General features: G+C 28.4%; 1 protein-coding gene and 1 long non-coding RNA gene across 4 annotated transcripts; one reads left to right on the forward strand and one right to left on the reverse strand.

Annotated features, from left to right (window-relative positions):
* Nucleotides 1–274: 274 nt before the first annotated feature.
* LOC107450542 (stathmin-2-B) lies at nt 275–18,996 on the reverse strand. 3 transcript variants are annotated; one of them, XM_016066361.3, is made up of 6 exons: nt 18,820–18,996; nt 12,025–12,190; nt 9,710–9,851; nt 6,872–7,031; nt 1,710–1,840; nt 275–423 (listed from the first exon to the last, which is right to left on the reverse strand). In XM_016066361.3, exons 1-6 carry the CDS (start codon nt 18,994–18,996, stop codon nt 306–308), a joined length of 894 nt encoding a protein of 297 aa, XP_015921847.1. In that variant the 3' UTR covers nt 275–305. The 3 variants fall into 3 exon arrangements, with proteins under 3 accessions (XP_015921847.1, XP_071044071.1, XP_042896586.1); XM_071187970.1 differs by lacking the exon at nt 18,820–18,996 and adding an exon at nt 17,190–17,907; XM_043040652.2 differs by lacking the exon at nt 18,820–18,996 and adding an exon at nt 12,718–12,989.
* LOC139427146 (uncharacterized) lies at nt 13,081–19,343 on the forward strand. The gene is made up of 2 exons (XR_011638304.1): nt 13,081–13,556; nt 18,874–19,343. It is a non-coding gene; the product is annotated as an uncharacterized lncRNA (long non-coding RNA).
* Nucleotides 19,344–19,416: the final 73 nt, after the last annotated feature.

Consider the following 19,416-nt stretch of genomic DNA (forward strand, 5'->3'; position numbering starts at 1 on the left):
CGTTAATGTCATTTTACATGGTAAATACTGCATGTTGCTGGGTAACTTCTAATTATTTTAATAAATTTCATTCAAAAAATTTTGGAATTGCTATAAGACACATATAAATAAATAGCTGTGCTTTTTAAGAATTCTCTCATGGTTATTAATTAAAAAAAAATTATCTAAATGTGAAACTATTTGAACTTGGGAATTATAACGAAACTTTTTATTTTGATTTGATTATGATCTGTAAACTAGTTTGTAAGTTTTGATAAAATATGAAAAGAGCAAGAACAAAAATAACTATTTTATTTTTCATAATTTCAAGGTGGCATTATGTATTTAAAACCACTTTCTTGCATTTGTTTCCTTTCTCTCACTTTTCTTGCGTGTTCTTCACGAGCTTTCAACTTATCTCGCAATTCTATAAAATGTTTTTCTCTGAAATAAGAAAAGTAGGTGTCAACATTTTTCTAAAATAACTTATAAAAAAGATACGCTTTGTAAATATAAATAACCTTTTATTTCCTATTTTAAATTTCGAAGTTTTTAAAATTATATAAGACAATTTACTTTAAAAAAAAGCTGAAATCTGTTCTGAAAAGAATAACAAAAAAATGTTTCCTGAACAACTTAAAATTCACTACTTAAATGGATTTTAAGAGGAGCATTTATTTGTTTTTCCTTTTAGGTGCTTTTTTTCTGGATCTTTTATAATCAAATAATCAGAAATTGTAAAAATAACCCATCTCATTTATTAATCATGGACATCAAATTGGAAATATTTATTAGAAGCTAATTTTTTGTACATTTTTTTTAGATCTTAATTTTATGCTGGCTATGTTTTGAGAAATTTATAATGTTTTCTTTGCTAGGATCTATAAAAATTAAAAATTTCTAAGAGCCAGAACCAATTTTTTAGAGTGAGCAACCCTCCCAAAAATACCAGATTTTCGTTTTTAAAATTAGAAAAAAAAAAAAAAAAAAACAATATTTAGACAATATTTTAGATACTATGGCAATTAGAATTTGTATACCCCTGGTTGAGTTGAGAGATATTCCTCTCTCATATTGAATCCTGCACGTTAATATATGTACTACCGAACAATCTTGGATATTTATAGAGTTAGCGCAGAATTTACATAAATCGACATACAGGATACTACATGATAGCGAAAAATCTCTCTATTGTCTCTAAAATATATGAGGAAATAATCCATGAAAATCAGAAAAATGTGTTCAAATCATATTGGATTTATTATTAAAATTAGTATGCATTTTTCAAAGTAATTTAAAATATATAACTAAATAAAAATAAATTTACTATATTAATAATATATAAAAATAAAATATATTTACTATGTAAATAAAAATATATTTACTATAAATATTGCTTTATGCAAATAGTCTGCATTTCTGAATAACATCCTCCATTTTCGTGTATGTAGTAAATTATCCTACTGTAATCAATCTATTTTATTTTTCAAACAGACTCAGAAATAAAAATAAATTTGTTTTGAAAACCTAAAAATATGTCTTATAGAATGGAACAAGAATTTACTTATTTATTATTATTATTTTTTATCCACGTCAGTTTTGGCTAGCAATAAAATAATTCCAAATATATAGCATATTTGCAATCAAGAATAAAATAAGTTTAAATTTAAATTAATATCCCACAAAATACATATTTTTGTATGAATGGATTGTATTTCTATTTTACTCACCTACTCTTCAAAGTTGTTGTTAATTTTTCTTCTATTTTTTGACGGTTGATTTCTGTTTGTTGTTCCAACGTTGCTTGCAACTCCTGACGATCTTTCAAATTTAATTTACTAAGCTTTTCTTCAAGTTTTTTCTAGAATTAAATATATTTATAAGATATGTGAAATTTTACTCTATGTTTTGTCTCATTACCAGCTCAGGAAGTTAAGAACTGTAAAAAATTGATGATTAGATTGATTACTTTTTATTAAAAACTATAACTCTAGAGAAATTGTTAAAATTTGTAAATTTTGACCGGTTTAGGTATATAATGAATGTTATTTATTTCGCTTCATTGTCAACAAATTATGAATGAGTAACAAAATAACATTCAACTAAATAACGGAATAACGACTAAAATACTTTTTACAGTGGTGTTTTACGCCAGAGGATTATCCACTTCAATATCCTTTAAAATATATTTTCATCAGAACCGAATTTGACTAAAAAAATTTAAAATTTTACGAAGTTAATCTTGTTGCTACCTCAAAATAATCTTTAATATGGCTGAATTTAATTATACACTGTAAAAAAGTTTGGCTTATAGTTGCCACCATTTTTGGTATTGAGGTAAACTCAATTTTTTTTACAGTGCATGTAGTCACACAGTTTTAATTTACTTTTTTACTGTTATAGTTTTATTTATTTATTTATTCATTTTTTGTTTGTTTGTTTATTGACAGCTCGTATTTTAATGCGTTTTAGAATAAATTTATGGCTTCACTGCAAAAGTATTTCGTTTAAAAAATAAGCAAATTTTTAGCAATATATTCGTTTTAATTCTATCAAACAATATTATTTTGTCAATTTTGCAATCTTTTTTTTTAGAACGATAACTACAGTTTTGTATTTACACCAAAATTTATTACAGTGCAGTAACAGTATAGGGTAGATCACATATTTATATTTACATGTAAAGAAAAGCAATGTGTCAGGGTTCAAGGGTGTAAAGTAAGTTAAATGGCAGATTCACAGGTACTAATTTTGCTAAAAGTGAACACTTTTCAAAATACTATTTAGTATGGTGTACTTTTAAAATTGGTTATGCAATTCACCGCGTAAATTTTCTCAATGGAATAAGAATAAATTAACTACACACATGTGAAAATTTAAACACCATGAACGAATTTTTCAAATTGAACCAAACTTACATGAAATTTAATAACTCAAAAGAACATGAAAATGATTAGAATTACAAAGTGATTGCGGAAGTTTATTTTTTGGTTCTATCAGTAATGTGTGGAATAATATTAATTATTAATAATAACAACATTATATTTAACATTAATTATAATTATGGAATAACATTAACTTCTAACAATTCCTTCATAGTGTTGCTATTATCACAAACAATAGTGTTTTGAGTTGTTATAGAACATTAATTGTTTCATAGAATAAGTCATTTGCCAAGAACATCCATAAATCGACCGGGTTTCTAAAAAGTAACTGATGATTTGAAATATCAATTAAAATAATGTTCAGAGATGAAAATGTATGGTTTGCTGTGTTTTCTTAAGAAAACTCGAGAACTTATTCTCAACAAATTTCAAAATTTTTACAAAGTTCTGTAACAGATGGCGCTGTTGACTGGGAAAAATATAAAACAATATTCTGTTGTGACTATTCCAAATAAAACTCACGTGCGTTAATTTTGTTCTTAGACTGTATAACACACTACGCGTAATTCCACCATTCATAAGAGTTCCCTGTAATTTGCAAATTTTAACTGGTTGTGAGAGTAAAACACATTTAAGAAAATTAATATGAAGTGTAAGGTTTGCGATGATGTTTTGAGTGTCATCCCTTATTTGGCTATAGTCAGGCAAAATAGTGTCATTTTTTGGGTTGTATCATAGCATGCTTGAGGAATTTTCGAAAATATTTTTTGTTTGTTTAATTGAAATTTAAATTGAAAAGACACGTTATTTTGTAAACACTACAACCAATGTTGGTTGACGTGCTTTTTCAAGCTTAGGTGTAAAAATCAATCAGAAGTAGTACGGAATTTTACGACGAATTTTAACCCCTAGCACCATCTGTGTTGAGCTTTACATGATCAACCATCCATATTCATTAGTTTATTTGTGAAAATTAAATAAAGAGACTTAAAATACATTTCCCCTCTCCAGTTTTACACCACCTCCTGATGTTCGAGAAAAAAAAAAAAAAAAAAAAAAAAAAAAAAAAAAAAAACCGTACGAGCTCCTAAGCAATCCCTTTTTTCCACGCATGCTCAATCTATCTGAAAAGGGATTTAACCCTTTGACAGATTGGACATATATTTCATATATTTTTATCTATTTTTTTGAAGCTCTTAATACAAGTAAAAAATATATTTTGGTATTTTTTAATCGTAAAATACAGTCTAATAGCTACTAAAAAAAAATCTGTTAGATAATTGGAATTTTATTTGTACTAAAATATGAAACCCAAAAAAAGAAGTATTTTTTTCATTCATGTTACAAAAATTTATGAATAATTGAATTTGTAAATTAAAATAATTTCAATGATGAATAACTGTTTCTCTTAGACCTAAATAACTACAAATGAGTACGAATTTGAAAAAGTATTGCTTGGAAGGGAGCCGTGTTAGGAAGACCTTTAACGCAAAAAAAAAGCACTGTTTTATGCTGTATTTCATAACCAATTATTAAAATGCTAAATCTAATATTTTTCACTTATGTTGACCTAAATAAAGCAAAATAAGGAAAAAAGCATGAAAAATATGTTTAATAAAAATTCTGCGTCAAAGAGTAAGATTGATTGAAGAAATAATTAAATGATTAAAAAACGCTGTCAACGTCAAAATAGATTTGTTTATATATAAAATTAATAATAAAAATTCTAATTTTTGTAAAAGTACACAAACATTAAAAAAATAAAGTACGCAAAATTTTGATTTTCAGTAACTTTTTCTTTCTTCCGAGTACGTAGTAATATGAAATTCGAAATCTTAATTTTGATGTCTCATAGTTTAATAATTTACTTTGGAAGTAATAATTTCCTAATCAAAGGTCTTCTAAGATAAAATTACATTTCAAAAATGATGATGAAGAGGAATGCATAAAACTAATTTTTTTAATAATTTTCCCAGGATTCAAAATTTTATTCTACTTTATTTTGCTTTTTCCAGCAAAATCATATTAGTTTTGTGATTTTTATTTAGTTTGACCATATTTTACATTCCTTAGTTAAACATGTCATATTTTAACATTCAGAAAAAGAAATGAAAAACAGAAATAAATAACAAAAGTTAATTTTTAGTTATTATTGTTTAATATTAGCAAATAAAATATAAATCATTGCCTATTTTACGATTTGAGAAACAACAGAATTTATTAGAAAAGTTATAATAATTTATTAGAAAAGCTACTAAACTTATTACAAATATAAAATTTTTTGAAAACTTTGACACGACTTTACGAAAGTTTATATAGGATATAATTTTTTTTACTGATACAAATTACATGCATGTATAGATAAATAAGATGTTCGTAATTAAATAAATACATCATATTTATTTATTTAATTTATATTTATTTAACAAATGAACAGACAATGTATGTATATAAACGTGCGCATTGTATGTACGTACGTGCATACAATGCATACGTGTATATACTTTGTATATGTGTTCTACAATGTATATGTGTATGTGCAAAACGTACCTACATTACGTACGCTTGTACGCATAATCTAGGTACATATTATACGTAGTTTGCACATTATTTTTACGCATATGTGTACAAAGTACGTACTGATGTTTATACAATGTACTTGCATATGCATGTTTGCACTCTGTATAATGACAATCTATGTACATATGTGTGTATATTTGTACATACAACGTACCTACGTATGTATGTACGCATGTGTATACATCGTGCATTCGAATGTAAGTATGCCTGTACAAACATTCGAACTTACTTACGTATGTACATACAACGCGTCTGCTTACGTGTGTAAGTTTTCACATGCAGAGGATTTACCCGTGTATGTACGTAATTGCAAACAGAACGCCAACTTACACATATAATATACACATAATGTACCCTAATGTCATGTGTACATACAATATACATACGTATATATTTACGTATATACAATATGCATACGTATTTATGCACGTATAATGCATAAACATACGTATGTTTATATATAATATAATGTTTATAATTTTTCATGAGTAAACCAAGCAATAAAATTAGTTTAGATATACAAGTTATGCATTGTTACGAAAAGTAATAAAATTTTATACAATCCCGATTACAATGTAATCAAGCTCACTTGAAATTATGATTATAGTTAATAGCGCAGTAATCGTCTATTATACTTACTTGTATTTGAGATATTATATTTACTTGTATTTGAGATTGCTAATAATCCTTAGATTATGATTTCTTGTTATCGTACTTTATGATTACAAGTAGTAACGATTGTTAGCAGTCATAGGTTTCGATTACTTTTAATACTGATTAATTACTTTTTTTGATTACAAATAATCATAACTGCTTGTAAGGAGAAATTTTGATTATTTCTTATCGTGATAATTTTAAACACGAATTACCTATAGCAGATTAGTGTGTAATTATAGATGTAATTAATTAATTTCTATCGATTACTATAATCAGCGTGCAAGTTTTAAAAGAAATTACATAATATTTGCCTTTTTCCCAGGTTATTCAAAATTTTATTCAGAAAATTAGTCAAGACTAAAGAATTTATTCATCAATGATTATTCAAAAATTTGCATAATGAATGATGAATAATGACAACATTTGCTGATGAAAATTCATTCAGAATAAAATTATTCTGTCTAAATTTAGCCATGACTAAAATTTTCTTGAATAGCCCATCTCTGTTATAGAGTAAAAAAATTAGCTCGATAAATTTTACAATTCCATTAAGAAAAAAAAAGTATTTTGTAAATTTCAATTTTTAAAAGTTTTTACTCCAATTAGATTTTTGTGTAAAATATAATTAGAAAAAAAGTGAATAAAAAGCAGCCTTCTAATCCTTCTTTTAATGAATTTCATATCAAAAACTTTTATCCATTTACGAGAATAAGAGTAAATGCTCTTTGTGGTTTCTACCGATAAAATTTTCTTAGAGATAAATTGAATACCTTTCTTCTTTCTTCAGCTTTAATTAGTTTCTGTTCGATTTCTTCGTAAGTAAGTTCTGCTTTTTTTCGTTTGTATTTCTTGCGAATATTGATTGGTGGAAGTTTGGGACATGATGAAGACGATTTTGAAAGAGTATTTTCAGCTGGAACGAAGTCAAACCTTAAATGGGAAAATAGATTTATTGATTAATTCAAAAATATAATGTAATACTATAAACATGATAGGGTATACAACTAGGATAAATTCTCTACTTACAATCTGTAAAATAAATGCAGTAAGGACATATCTAAAAGTTAAGTACAGAACAGTGAAATGCGAAAAAATCGACAAGCACTACTTTGATTTACCAGAAATGCTGCAGGAAAGTAACAAACATGTTCATTCATAAAACAGAAGGAAGAATAGCATGCAGAAAGGAAAAATATATTGAATTTGCATAAAGTTATGCAGACGTCTTATGAGCGTCATTCACAAAACTATGTTTAAAATTAAGAAAAACAATAACAATATCTGACGTAAATAAGGTATGTGAGCTCATTTTCATTTCATTCTCACTCTCACTCATTTTCACACAGAGTGTACAACATGTGGTCCACATGAGTTCAGTGATTGCAATTCCTCTTTTAGAGCAGTTACTAAATCTGTGAGAGTGGCTGAAGAAGGATATTCTCATAGCTCGAAAGAGGGAATTCTAAAGATTTTCAATCAGAGTAAAATCCGATGAGTAAGTCGGTCCCTCTATAAGCGCAACTCCCCCACTTTCTAAATAGTTGTCAACGAAGGTAGTTTTATGAATAGGTGCGTTGTCGTCCAGTAAAATGAAAGTGGGACCAACTGCTGCAGCGTTCAGTTCCATAGTTGTATTTAGGACTCCATATGGATACCGTACAGCCATCGCAGATTTTCGTTTGTAGATGTGCAGGTCTGTGCAATATTCCATTGAATTTTCTGCCCAGACCATGAAGCTTCCACCTCAAAATGCGTGATGTTCGGTGAGGTTCTGCTGCCTATTGCATGCTTCTTGTTTCCTCGTAGAACCTTAGACGCTTGTCTTCGGGTTGCTGGGAAAATCTAGACTCATCTGAGAACATAACGTTGCTCAAATCAGACACAGTCCAATTCACATGCTTGCGGCACCAATTTAATCGTGCCTCTTCGGATTGGTCAGATAAAAGAATACAAACTCGTGGTACCCGGGCATACAGTGGCGGCAGACGAACAGTAGTCGTAGATATCGTCTTACCAAATGACCGCTGTAACCATTGAAGTGAAAGTGAGGAGGTCGCATTTTGATTACGCTTGGCTACAACTGCAATATATCGATCCTCCGCGAGGGTCGTAACCCTTGGATATCCAGCCATAGGTCTTCGGAAAACTGTTTAGCTGGTTTCGAATTATTTGCATAATCCTGAAATGAGAGAATGATGGACGTCGAAAAAAAAAAAGAGAAATATCTGGGATAGAGTGTCCTGTTTCAATGCATCCGACTGCCTGCCAGAGTTCAGAGTTTTCCATTTGTCTTCTGGAAGTCAAAGAATCGTGGTTAGCTTGAAAAACTATTAAAGGGTGTTCTAAAAACCTTTTATCCGCACTTAAATGCAATTCCTGTTAACCTTCACCAAACCAGGAGCTTTTACTACTGGTTTATTTGCCGATTTCTTGATTCGAAGCCGTGGTTAGGGGTATTTTAACTTAATTGTATACTTCCTTCTACCTCTACAACAAGTGACAGTTTCTCCAATTCAGATTGCCTTACAGTAATCAGAATTTTCTCTTAGTGTGTAACTTAGGGTATGAATGCAAGAACGACAAGCCGTTCAGAAGATCCTAATCGATTTCAGTAGCTAGTTTTTTGGAATATGACACAGGGACCGATTTACACATTTCGAGGTCACAAATCCTATTTGGAGGCCTCTTCATTTTGTAAAAACGCAGGGATATTTAAAAGAATTCGAATCACTTAATGAATATTTTTCTACAAAATTATTAAAATTTAAATTTTTGAAATGAAATTTTAAAAGTAATTAGTTAGTTGCAATTTGGAGGCCACTTAAAAGTTTGAGTTCTGAGAATGTACCCCGAATGCCCTACCGTAATCCAGTTCGTGAGCAGACATATAATTGAGCCACACAAAATTGCTCGATTAAGTTGCAAAAGTAAGCTTTTCAAGCGTATTTATTTGGGAGTTGAATGCTGCTGTTATTAAGTAGTGTTGATTATTACATATGTACCCCATCAGCTAAGTTTTTATAGCGAGGATTCGTTTACAGTATTAAGCATTCAAAATGTCAAAGTATCAATGGCATTTATATCAAGTAAACTTGTTAAGATTTTATTTGTTATCTTTTTAAATTCAAAGCTCTCTGTTAAAATCTTTAAAGTTTTGAGTAACCACCCTTGCTGAACAACAAGGAGCTGACCAACAAGGCAAATGAAAAGCTGAAAATGCAGGTTAATACAAATTAATTTATTAATAATAACATTTACTGAAATTAATCAGTTAACAGCTAATAACAAAAATTTAACATTTAATAATAACAGTTACTGATCTGCAGAAACTACTTTTTTTTAAAAATATTGTGCTTATAAACGTAAATTTTTTCAAAATTCCGGAATATCCTGTAAAATGAAAAAGTTTAGTTTTGGGTAATCCAATGTCTTTTCATTATATTTATTTAATTATTATATTCAGTTAGTCTCTGAAATCTGCGCGTTGGTTCAGTAGTTTTTAGTACTAATCGACCAGGGAAATATTAATAAATCAAAGTGTTTCTTTCTTATGAATCTATGTAGGTTATTTATTTTAATTTTTCTCAGGAAAATAGAAAAAATCGTACCTTATTCCTCCAACAGCTCTAGACCCAGGTCTAATCACAAGACCTTCATCTTTCAATGTTTCAATGACTGCTTGCTGCGCCATTTTTTCTCGATCGCGGGAGCTTAATTTCCTTGGGCAAGCTTTCCCTTGTATTAGTAGCTCTACAAATATAATACGGAATTATTTATTGTAATGTCATATTAAAATACTTTATTTTAGAAATTAGTTACTAAACTAGATAAGATACTTCAATTTTATCTAAAAAATGGGTATAAGGTGATAGTTATTATTTATAGTTTTATTGTAAAATAGCAAACCAGTTTAGTTTGTCTGAAATCATGCATTTCTATGGAGACGGAATCCATGTGCAGATTTAAAAAGCCGAAATATTAAGAGCACGCTATATCACAGGAAAAATCCTTCATGGAAGATTCTCTTCTACTAACATAATTATTTTAAAGTTTTGAGAAAAGCTAGTTTAGGTAAATCAAGAGTAAACCATGAAGTTTCAAATGATGCAAGAATGTTTTCAAAATATAAAAATGCAAAAAATTTTATGGCAAAATTTAAAATTACTTAGGATTGCGCAGAAGAGAAGTTATCCGGTAATAATTTGTTTGCATTTTGATAATTTGAAAAAAATTTTTGTTCTGCACTTGAAACTTCATAGTTTACCTGAACTAATTTTTCTTTCAACTTTAAACATTATTTGCCATGTAAAGTTTTTCTCGCGTTATAGCACTCTCTTAATCTAACTTTTTTTAATACGATTTATTTCTTATGTTATTGTAGCAGACATTATTTTATGTGTTTCGTTTATATAATTTTCGTACCTCAATTATTTTAGAAAATTAGAATTATATAAGAAAATACTTTGGGTTTGGAAAATAGATTGTCATTACTTCGTTTAGAACTGATATTTATAGGATGTCTTAAAACTAGCAAAAATCGAAATTTAATATTAAACATTTTTTTCAGACGTGGCTACTCAGGGGATTGAGCGTTTGCCTTTCATTCCGCATCCAGCTTGTACCGACCACAGTGCTGACGTAAAAGCATCCTCAGTGGCAGACGGATCATGGGTTAGAGTATCCTTGCAGTGGGAGTTTTTTGTGATTTTTCTCTCCATGTAACGCAAATGCGGATTAGTTTCCTCAAAAAGTCCTCCACGAATGCAAAATTTTCCCCAATACTTGATCCAGGAGTTCCCTTGTCTTCTGAATTGAGTTCAAAATTACAACGCTACGAAGTTGAACATTAGTAGTCGTAAACCCAAAAAATTGGGTCGGCATTTCTGCGACGGTTATAAAATAAAATAAATAAAACTCCTTTTTAGATGGAAATAAAGTTTATATACTAACAAAGATGATCATTGATTATATTTATTTTTATTGATTCTGGTAATTTTCACCTGATATTTTTTGAAAGTATTATTTCTTTTGAGAATTTCTTTTACTCATTTCAATAAAGCCGTAAAAGTCAACGCATTGTTGGGAGGACATGGTGACTTCTTCTGATATCCGCTCTAAATTGTGGTAATTTTAAGAAATTGAGGATTTCGTTATCTATGACTTAAAATAAAAGTTATGAGTGGACGACAATTTTAACTGTCAAAGACAGCCGGAACGAAATATTTAAAGATTGAGGAGACATAAAAAATTTTCTATTTTCATTTATTTCGTAATTGAAACATTAAAAAAAGGAATAAATAATATATATATATATGTATATATATAGATGCAAACTTGGATGTTAAAGAAAAAAAAATCCTTAGTAGTAGCAGCATTATAGCAGTTTGACGTATTAAATCTTAAAGTTTCAAAAAAAATTTCACCCTACCACGACAAACCAATAATTAAGTTATGTAAATATGATCTACCTTGTTAGCTTACTTAGCTCTTCAATGTTTAATTAGTTTAATTACTAAAAATTCTTTCCAACTTTACTTGTTCATTTACTACCATTGTGTAAAATCTTTTTCAGCAACCGTACAGTTATACAGGATTATTCATAATTCCCTTCGGGGTTTCGAAGCGTTGTAGTGAAAAAAAGAAGACGAATATGAAAAAAAGAAACATATGAAATTATTCCGAAACTATTCAAGTTTTACTTATATACATTACAGAGGTGTTCTATGTGTGAACCCTTGGTCACACGGCATGCATCAATGCGATAGTCCAGTTCCTGCCCGGAGGGAATTATGAATAACCCTGTATTATTAAAAATTTAAAAAAATATAAACAAATTTCGAACTACTTTTCCTTAAAAGTCTGACTACTGATGCTATTTTTTAACTATGTGATTCAAGGAGTTATGAAGCAAGGTCTTGCTTACCAATACCGTCTCGTGGAATGAATTGACTGTTTACTTCTTGAACCTTACTAGGGTCTGAGTTTTCTGTAATAATGTGCGAATATTCATCATCAAGCTCATACATACCGGAATCCCAACTTGTATTGGATTTAGTAGATATTTGTGATGTACTGCTCTTAATTGATTCCTAAAATAATAGTTTAGCATTATATGAGCTGTTATTTTTGAAAATGATATAAATTATTTCAAAATATTTTGAAAAATAATTTCAAAATGTTTGACATATTTTGACATGATATTTTTGAAAATGATATTTTGAAATGATTATATTGGAAATGAAATAAAATATGGTATTGAAAATGATATAATGATTTGGGGAAAATGAGTTAATAGTAATTTTAGGGAGAAATAAATATCTCTTTTTTATATTTATAATCATACATTAAATGGCGTACGATTTGTTGTTTAAATAATAAACATAATTTCAGCTAAAAATTTTATTGCAAAAGCACTTTTTTAAAAGTAGAATAAGTTCATTTCTAATAACCAGAGTAAAAAAACTTTTATTTTATTTTCAAATTACGTATATTTTGGAAACAATCTCTCGTTAAACTACACCACCTGAGAATAAGTACCAATGTGAACATGCACATTGCGAGTTTGCCCTCGAAATGATTTCCCGGGAGTTTACCCACAAATATCAAAGTTATTTACCTGATTTTGTTTAGTATTCCTTCGCAAGTCCATCTATTAGATTTCTGTTTCCTATACCAATCAACTGCAGAGTGCGTATTATTCAAATATTATGATTGTTATTAAAGCGAATTATCAGAAAAGAATAAATAAAAAGATCCCAGCAAGGTTACTATCTTGCCTCTGTATAAATATTCACGATCTATAACAAGAGAGAAGTGCACAAAAACAAGGAATTTAATGCTTTGCATGCCTCTGATTTACCACGAGTACTCATGCGTAATTTTTAATAGGAAATTAATAATTCGTATAAATTAAAAATTTTATCGCAAAAAAACTTTTTTTTTCAAAGAAGCCTATAAGTCCATTAATGAAGGTAAAAAAAACTTTTATTTGATTTCTAAAATTACTGCTCATTTTGGAAATAATCGCTCGTTAGGCAACAGTGTCTGAGAATAAGTGCCAGTGGAAGCATGCACATTGCAAGTTTGTCAGTTTCTGGTAAATAAAGCGAAAGCGAACACTGCAAGTTTGCCTTTTTTCGCTTCAATTTATATTTTGATGTTGTTTACTTGATTTAAGCATTGTTTCGCTAGTCTCGCAAGTCCAACTGTTTGGTTTGGGTTTCCTATTCCAAAGAATTGAAGCGTACGTATTTGTCAAATAATATGATAGTTATTAAATCAAATAATAAAAACAGTTTAAAAGATCTCATCAAGATTACTATGTTGTCATTGTATGAAACATCAAGGCCTAGAACAAGAGAGAAGTACAGCAAAATATTGAGTTTACTGCCTTACCTACCACCGATTTACCATGAGTACTTAATTGATATTATTAATTGGAAATTAATAATTCGAGTAAGTTAAATATCATTAATATTTATTTTAAAATTTAAATATTATGGAAAATATTTTTTCGGTAAATCGGAAGAGCCATGATAAAGCTTATGGCGCCTGTCTTTAAATAAGTGTTATTTGGGAGGAATTTTACCCCTTTGATTTTATACGCATTATAAATTATATTTCAAATATATTTAGAATTACATATTATTATATTAATTAGTTTTGAAATGTTATATGGTCAATAAATTAAAATAGAGAAAAAAATCTTGACACCAGTAATGGTGTTCTCTTTAAAAAAAATTTATTTTCTTACAACCGCAATAAGCAAAACAAGAACCGGAACAAATGTTTCTATAAATGAATAAAAAGAAATTTTCCTTGACATGTCAAAGAGAAATCTATAACACAATTTTGTTAATGGAAATAAAACAAAAACAACTTTTACTTAGCTTTATTTCCTCGTATTTATGTCATGATAATGTAGATCTTCCGACTGAAAATGCTATTTATCTGTTATATGATGGAGATAAAGGCAATAGTTAGTCTTCTTTTGCTAATATCATGACGAATGGTGATAGATTTTCAATGCAAAAGAAATAGTTTCTAATTTTTATCTTATTGGGGGATCATAAAATGCCCACCCTCTTACCTTTTTACACAAACATTCAACTCATATTAAAAAATGCATCATAACTCATAAATCGTGTTAGAAAATCCACTATATTATATTCTTCTAATACTATTTTCTTGTTTAGTATAATAAATGAAAAAAAAAAAACAATATTCCATTTAATTTCGGTATGAAGAATCGCATATTTATTGAAGGACTGAGTCGATTTGCAATTTCAAACTATTATTAAAAATACAAATGGGTAGTTAAATTTAAAAAAATAATTCAAACATTAAGAGTGGTTTATTGAAGTTTTTTCACCATCAATTTTATCTTAATAATTAAACTTCAATCAGTGTTATACTATAATTAATCATCCGTCTCATGGACTAAGAGTTAAAAGCATGATTATTTTTCTTTATGTCAAAAAATTAGTTTAGCTTCGGAGAAATACTGTTTCATTTTTACTGCAATAAAAAACAAAAGAAAAAATGCAACTTTTGCAATTTTTGAAAATTTTTAAATATTACAGCAGCATCTACACTTCCCAAAAATGGCAAAAATCAATAAATTATCAGGCGAATGTTTAGACAAGTTAAAAAATTTAACCGTTTGCAATCTTTGAAGATGTTAAAGTGTTACGGTAACATCTTGACTTTCTAAAACTGGCATAAGTCAATAGTCTATTGGACGAATGTTTGATAGTTAGTGTTAAAAATTTGACATCAGCACTATTTGCTGAAGGGATATCATAAAGACTATATCTGAATTTCTACGAAATCTATTGTAGTAAAAAGACTTAATTCAATTGGGACATTTTTCTTCATTTTTAAGCAAACATTATCCTTGTTTGATCACAAAACTTTAATTATAGTTTTCAACCGAATACATATACTTCAATTGAAATATTATAAAGGTCATATTTCATAAAATATTTGAATGTCATTAAACATGAAGAAAAATATTTAAATAAGGATGAAGTTCGATTTTGGAACTTTTAATAAATTATTGGTATAGTACTATCAATTAAATATTTTTGCGGCATCAGCATTCCTTTAACTTTTACAGCAAAAGTGATACCTAACGGAATCACGATATTTATTCTCAATGCTCAAAACTGCCACAAAATCCAAAAATTTTGATCAATTTATGTATCTGGATGTGTATTATTTGATTAAAAACTTCATTCACTTCAAAAACATACAAATTGGAAATAACATTCGACATATTTCAAGCTCTCAAAAACAAACTCCAATTTTCAAGACTTCCCAGACGTGTCTTGCGTGTCATTCACGTCTGGCAAGTCTTAAAAATGGACGTTTGTTTTTAGCGCTTGAAACATGCCGACTGTTTTTTCCAATTTGTATGTTTTTGAAGATAATAATATATTACTGCTTCTTCTTGGGATTATTTATTTAACATCTAGATCTACTTTCCGTACATTCGCCCATTAGATTTATTTTTTTTACACCGAGCAAAAAATTATAAGTAATTAAAAGAAATACTGCTTGCTGGGCTATCACAATCCCTTACAACTTAAAAATCAAAATTAATTTCATTTTTGATGTAATTAAAACAAGCAATTCTGATTTAATTCCCACTCTCTAACTTAGTGATTACTCGAGTTTGAAAACAAGTGTAATTCAAGGTTATGGTCATTAATTTAAAATGTTTACAAGTCTTTATTTCGTTATTTTAGAGCAGTGGTTCCCAAACTTATGACTTTTGTGTACCCTTTGTAAATTTTTCGCAACACTGTGTACCACTAATAAAAAAATTTATGTATTTTTTACTATAAGAAAATTACACAAAAGTTAAAAATCACAACTGGCTGTTGACACCACTAATTATTAACAGTTAGCTCTGCAAAAAATAGCCAATAGAAAAATACGTAATCGTAAATTTTCATGTCTAGCTTTGTTTTTAAATAAAATTTTTTGAAATTTTCGTTTGTTGCAAGATATTTCGCATAAGAACGCGTACCCCCTCTAAACTGTTCCAGTACCCCTAGGGGTACGCGTACCACACTTTGGGAAACACTGGTTTAGAGCAAAGTTTTAAATCGGACAACCTTTTTGGTTCAGTTGGAGTATTGACAATAAATTGTATTTAAACATTATTTATTTTGTGTTTCTCTGTTCTTAACTCATACTGAATAGTTATTATGTATTTTAAAGTTTTTAATAATAATATAAATTCTGGGTCTGAAAGTATATTTTAATTTTTTTTACTCTACGTGCTTTACTTTGATTTGAGGTGTTGATTAGTCTAGTTATCCTTTGTTATTTTTATGAACAATTTTTTTTTAGTTAGTTAGTTTTTAGGTTATTTTTTATAAATTTTTTGTTACCTGTTCTTCATATATTTTATAGGTGCTTACTTTTTTTAATCAATGTTACCATTTAAGTTCGTCTGAAACAGAGCATATTATTAACAACGATGGAAAACTGTATTTTTCTTTTTATATTATACTGTAATAAAGCAATCTGTATAAACTTCTCACTTGAAAAGTACATGTAAAAACAAAAAGCAAAATAAGCATTAATCTTTAATGTTTAGAAGTCTAAAATATAATTTCCTAAAGTACAGGGTATTAATTAAAGCTCTAAAATTCTAGATATTAATTAATAATACAAAATCCAAGAACAATAAGATTTGAGTGCTAATAATTATAATATTGTTAATTACAATTGACTTCTTTGAGACTTGTAAATACATAGCAATTAGTGGATTTTTCTAATTTTCTTTTTGTAAATATCGTGTCAAAATATCAATTTATTTTATAAAAATTGGTTTTTCTGCTATGTTTTATGTGATTCATTTAATTTGGATAAGTTTTTGCCTAAATAGCTGAGAAAGAACAATCAACAAAATAAACACATTTTACAGCTAATATCTAGCTTTTCTTATGATCCGTTGTTTGGCTTTTCAGTTTTAAAAAATGCCACCAGTAGGCGATAACCTCAATTTTAAGAACCACGGTGTTAAATCATATATTAAAAGGAAAAAATAAATCATGATTTTGAATAAAAACTCACTTCTTTTAGGTACCGATATTGATTACTCATACTTATTTTCGAGAAAGCGTTACAATCATTGCATTTTTAATATTAAAATTTGTTTCATTGAATTATTTTGCTCAAGGTTATTTTCGTTATTGAAGTTTATCGATTAGCCTTTCAGTGGAATAAGTTAGCAGAAAATATTGAAACATGGAATTACACAATTTGAATGACTGAAGCATAAAACGATTGAGAAAAATTGGTAACTTTAAAGTTAAGAAGTTCACTTTATATTTCGTCTTATGAGATGTTAATTAGCGAGATTTAAAATTTATTCTAAAATTGCTTTTGAAAGCATGAAACTCCCGATTAGTTACTGCTCATTATTAATATAGTTTGTTCGTTTAGTTTCGCGATAAAAAGCAGCAGAAATTATTTGTCTGCAAATAACCGGGATATCCGGGTTAGTTGGGCCCAGGTCCAAGAGGTCGTGAGTTCGATCCCCGCCGGCCTAAGACTCCCCGTGTAGTAAATGATGACTGTTGCACATTAAGTCTGCCCGGTTACATGTTCCCATAGTAAATCCATACCTCTGGGGTACTGAATTGGAAACTAATCGTTTTCTGGTTCTGGTCAGAATTACTACCTGTGGATGAATGAATGGGTCCGCCCGTTGAACTGTGCTGTGACGTGTGCATGTCTGGCTGAAGTCGTATTTTTGGCAATAGATGGCGAAACTAAAAAGCAAGAAAGCGCCCTCTATTTTAAATTCGCTTGGTTTCGTCAAGAAGGCTTACTGACATTGGTACGTAACATTAGAAATAACAACAAACTTTCTAAATCGAGAAAGAGATTAATCATTAAATTTTTTGTCCAAAGAGATAATAAAATGGTTATCTTGGTCAATATATATGAAGCTCAAAGCTTGTTTTTATTCTTTATTCTAAAAATAAAATTAATTATTTCATGAAACTTAATGATTAATCCTTTCTCGCTTTAGAAAGCTTGTTGTTGCTTTTAATGCTACTTATCAATACCGTCCACTATGAGGCAGGAAAAGTTTTAATTTCTCTAATTTTCCATATAAAACGCGTTACTTTGATATTAGTTCATAAATAATTTTTAAAAATGTCTTTGTTTTACAATACATTGTTAGTTTTGTTACATAAAAGTTTTAAATTTAAATTAATTATCCTAATTTTATGTACCAATTTAGAATCAGAAAACAATGATTATTTTTTCGATTATTTCTAGATCATTTTCTATTTCGGACAATGATTATTTTCTCGAAATAGAAAAAATATGTTAGTCACTAATTTATTTTAAAACTCACATTTAGAATTTAGTTATTTTATATAGACTTTAAATTACCTGAGAAAAGATATGGTTTGACGTTAGATGCCCAATTTATCGACTTTTAATGTCGAATTATTATATTTTATTTAGCTAAATTTTGATTATCACTAGAATTTAATTAGCAATATCGAGCATGTATTATTGTTTGGAGGCTCAACGGATTTTGGGGGCTATTGTTTGGAGGCTCCCACTTAACGTGTTATAAACGTTTTTAATAATGTAAAATTATCACTGATTATTTTGAATTCGCATAACATTTGTGAGCATACAAAAATCAAGATACCTGTTAAGCATTTAAAAATCAAAATACCTGTAAAAATTCTTCATCTTGAAATTCTTCTTCTAGAAAAAAACTTTTTTCTAGAAATGAATCATGCTGAGATGATGTTGGACTAGACTGGACATCTGTGCTTAATTTTTCTTCTGGACGATTATTCTGTTGCTCAACAAGGATATTAATGGATGAGTGACTTGGTGTACACCCCATTCTTTTTTTGTCCTTTCAAATTTTGGAATAGCAAGTATCATAAGATAATTTCTGGAAAGAAGTTTTCAATTGCAACAGTTATCAAAATCTCTCTAAAATTATATGTAAGATTATCTTTTAAATATAATTATATAAAAAATTTTTCTGTATGCAGATTTTATAATATTTTTTACGAAAATGTCAATTTATTGTTTTTAAAAATATATGCTCAAATGTTTCATTTTTTCTTTCATTGCATAACACCACTGTAATTGGATTTCATTTGTAATGTGTGATTTCTCTTTAAAATAAATTGAATTAAATTAAATTGAAATCACTATTGTCTGTAGATAAAATATGTTTCTTCATTTCTTTATTGGTTTTAAAAGTAGTTACACACACACACACACATATATATATATGTATTAAGTTCAAAATGTA

The sequence above is a fragment of the Parasteatoda tepidariorum genome, chromosome X1 (genome assembly GCF_043381705.1).
Source record: "Parasteatoda tepidariorum isolate YZ-2023 chromosome X1, CAS_Ptep_4.0, whole genome shotgun sequence".
NCBI classification, from domain to species: Eukaryota; Metazoa; Arthropoda; class Arachnida; order Araneae; family Theridiidae; genus Parasteatoda; species Parasteatoda tepidariorum.

Excerpts from the sequence above, each read along its gene's own strand:
- LOC107450542 (XM_016066361.3), bottom strand. The coding sequence starts at position 18,996 with ATGGGGTGTACACCAAGTCACTCATCCATTAATATCCTTGTTGAGCAA. Across the intron at positions 7,032-9,709 it reads AGAGCTGTTGGAGGAATAAG|GTTTGACTTCGTTCCAGCTG; the intron begins GTACGATTTTTT and ends TTCCCATTTAAG. Across the intron at positions 424-1,709 it reads ACAACAACTTTGAAGAGTAG|AGAAAAACATTTTATAGAAT; the intron begins GTGAGTAAAATA and ends TTCTTATTTCAG.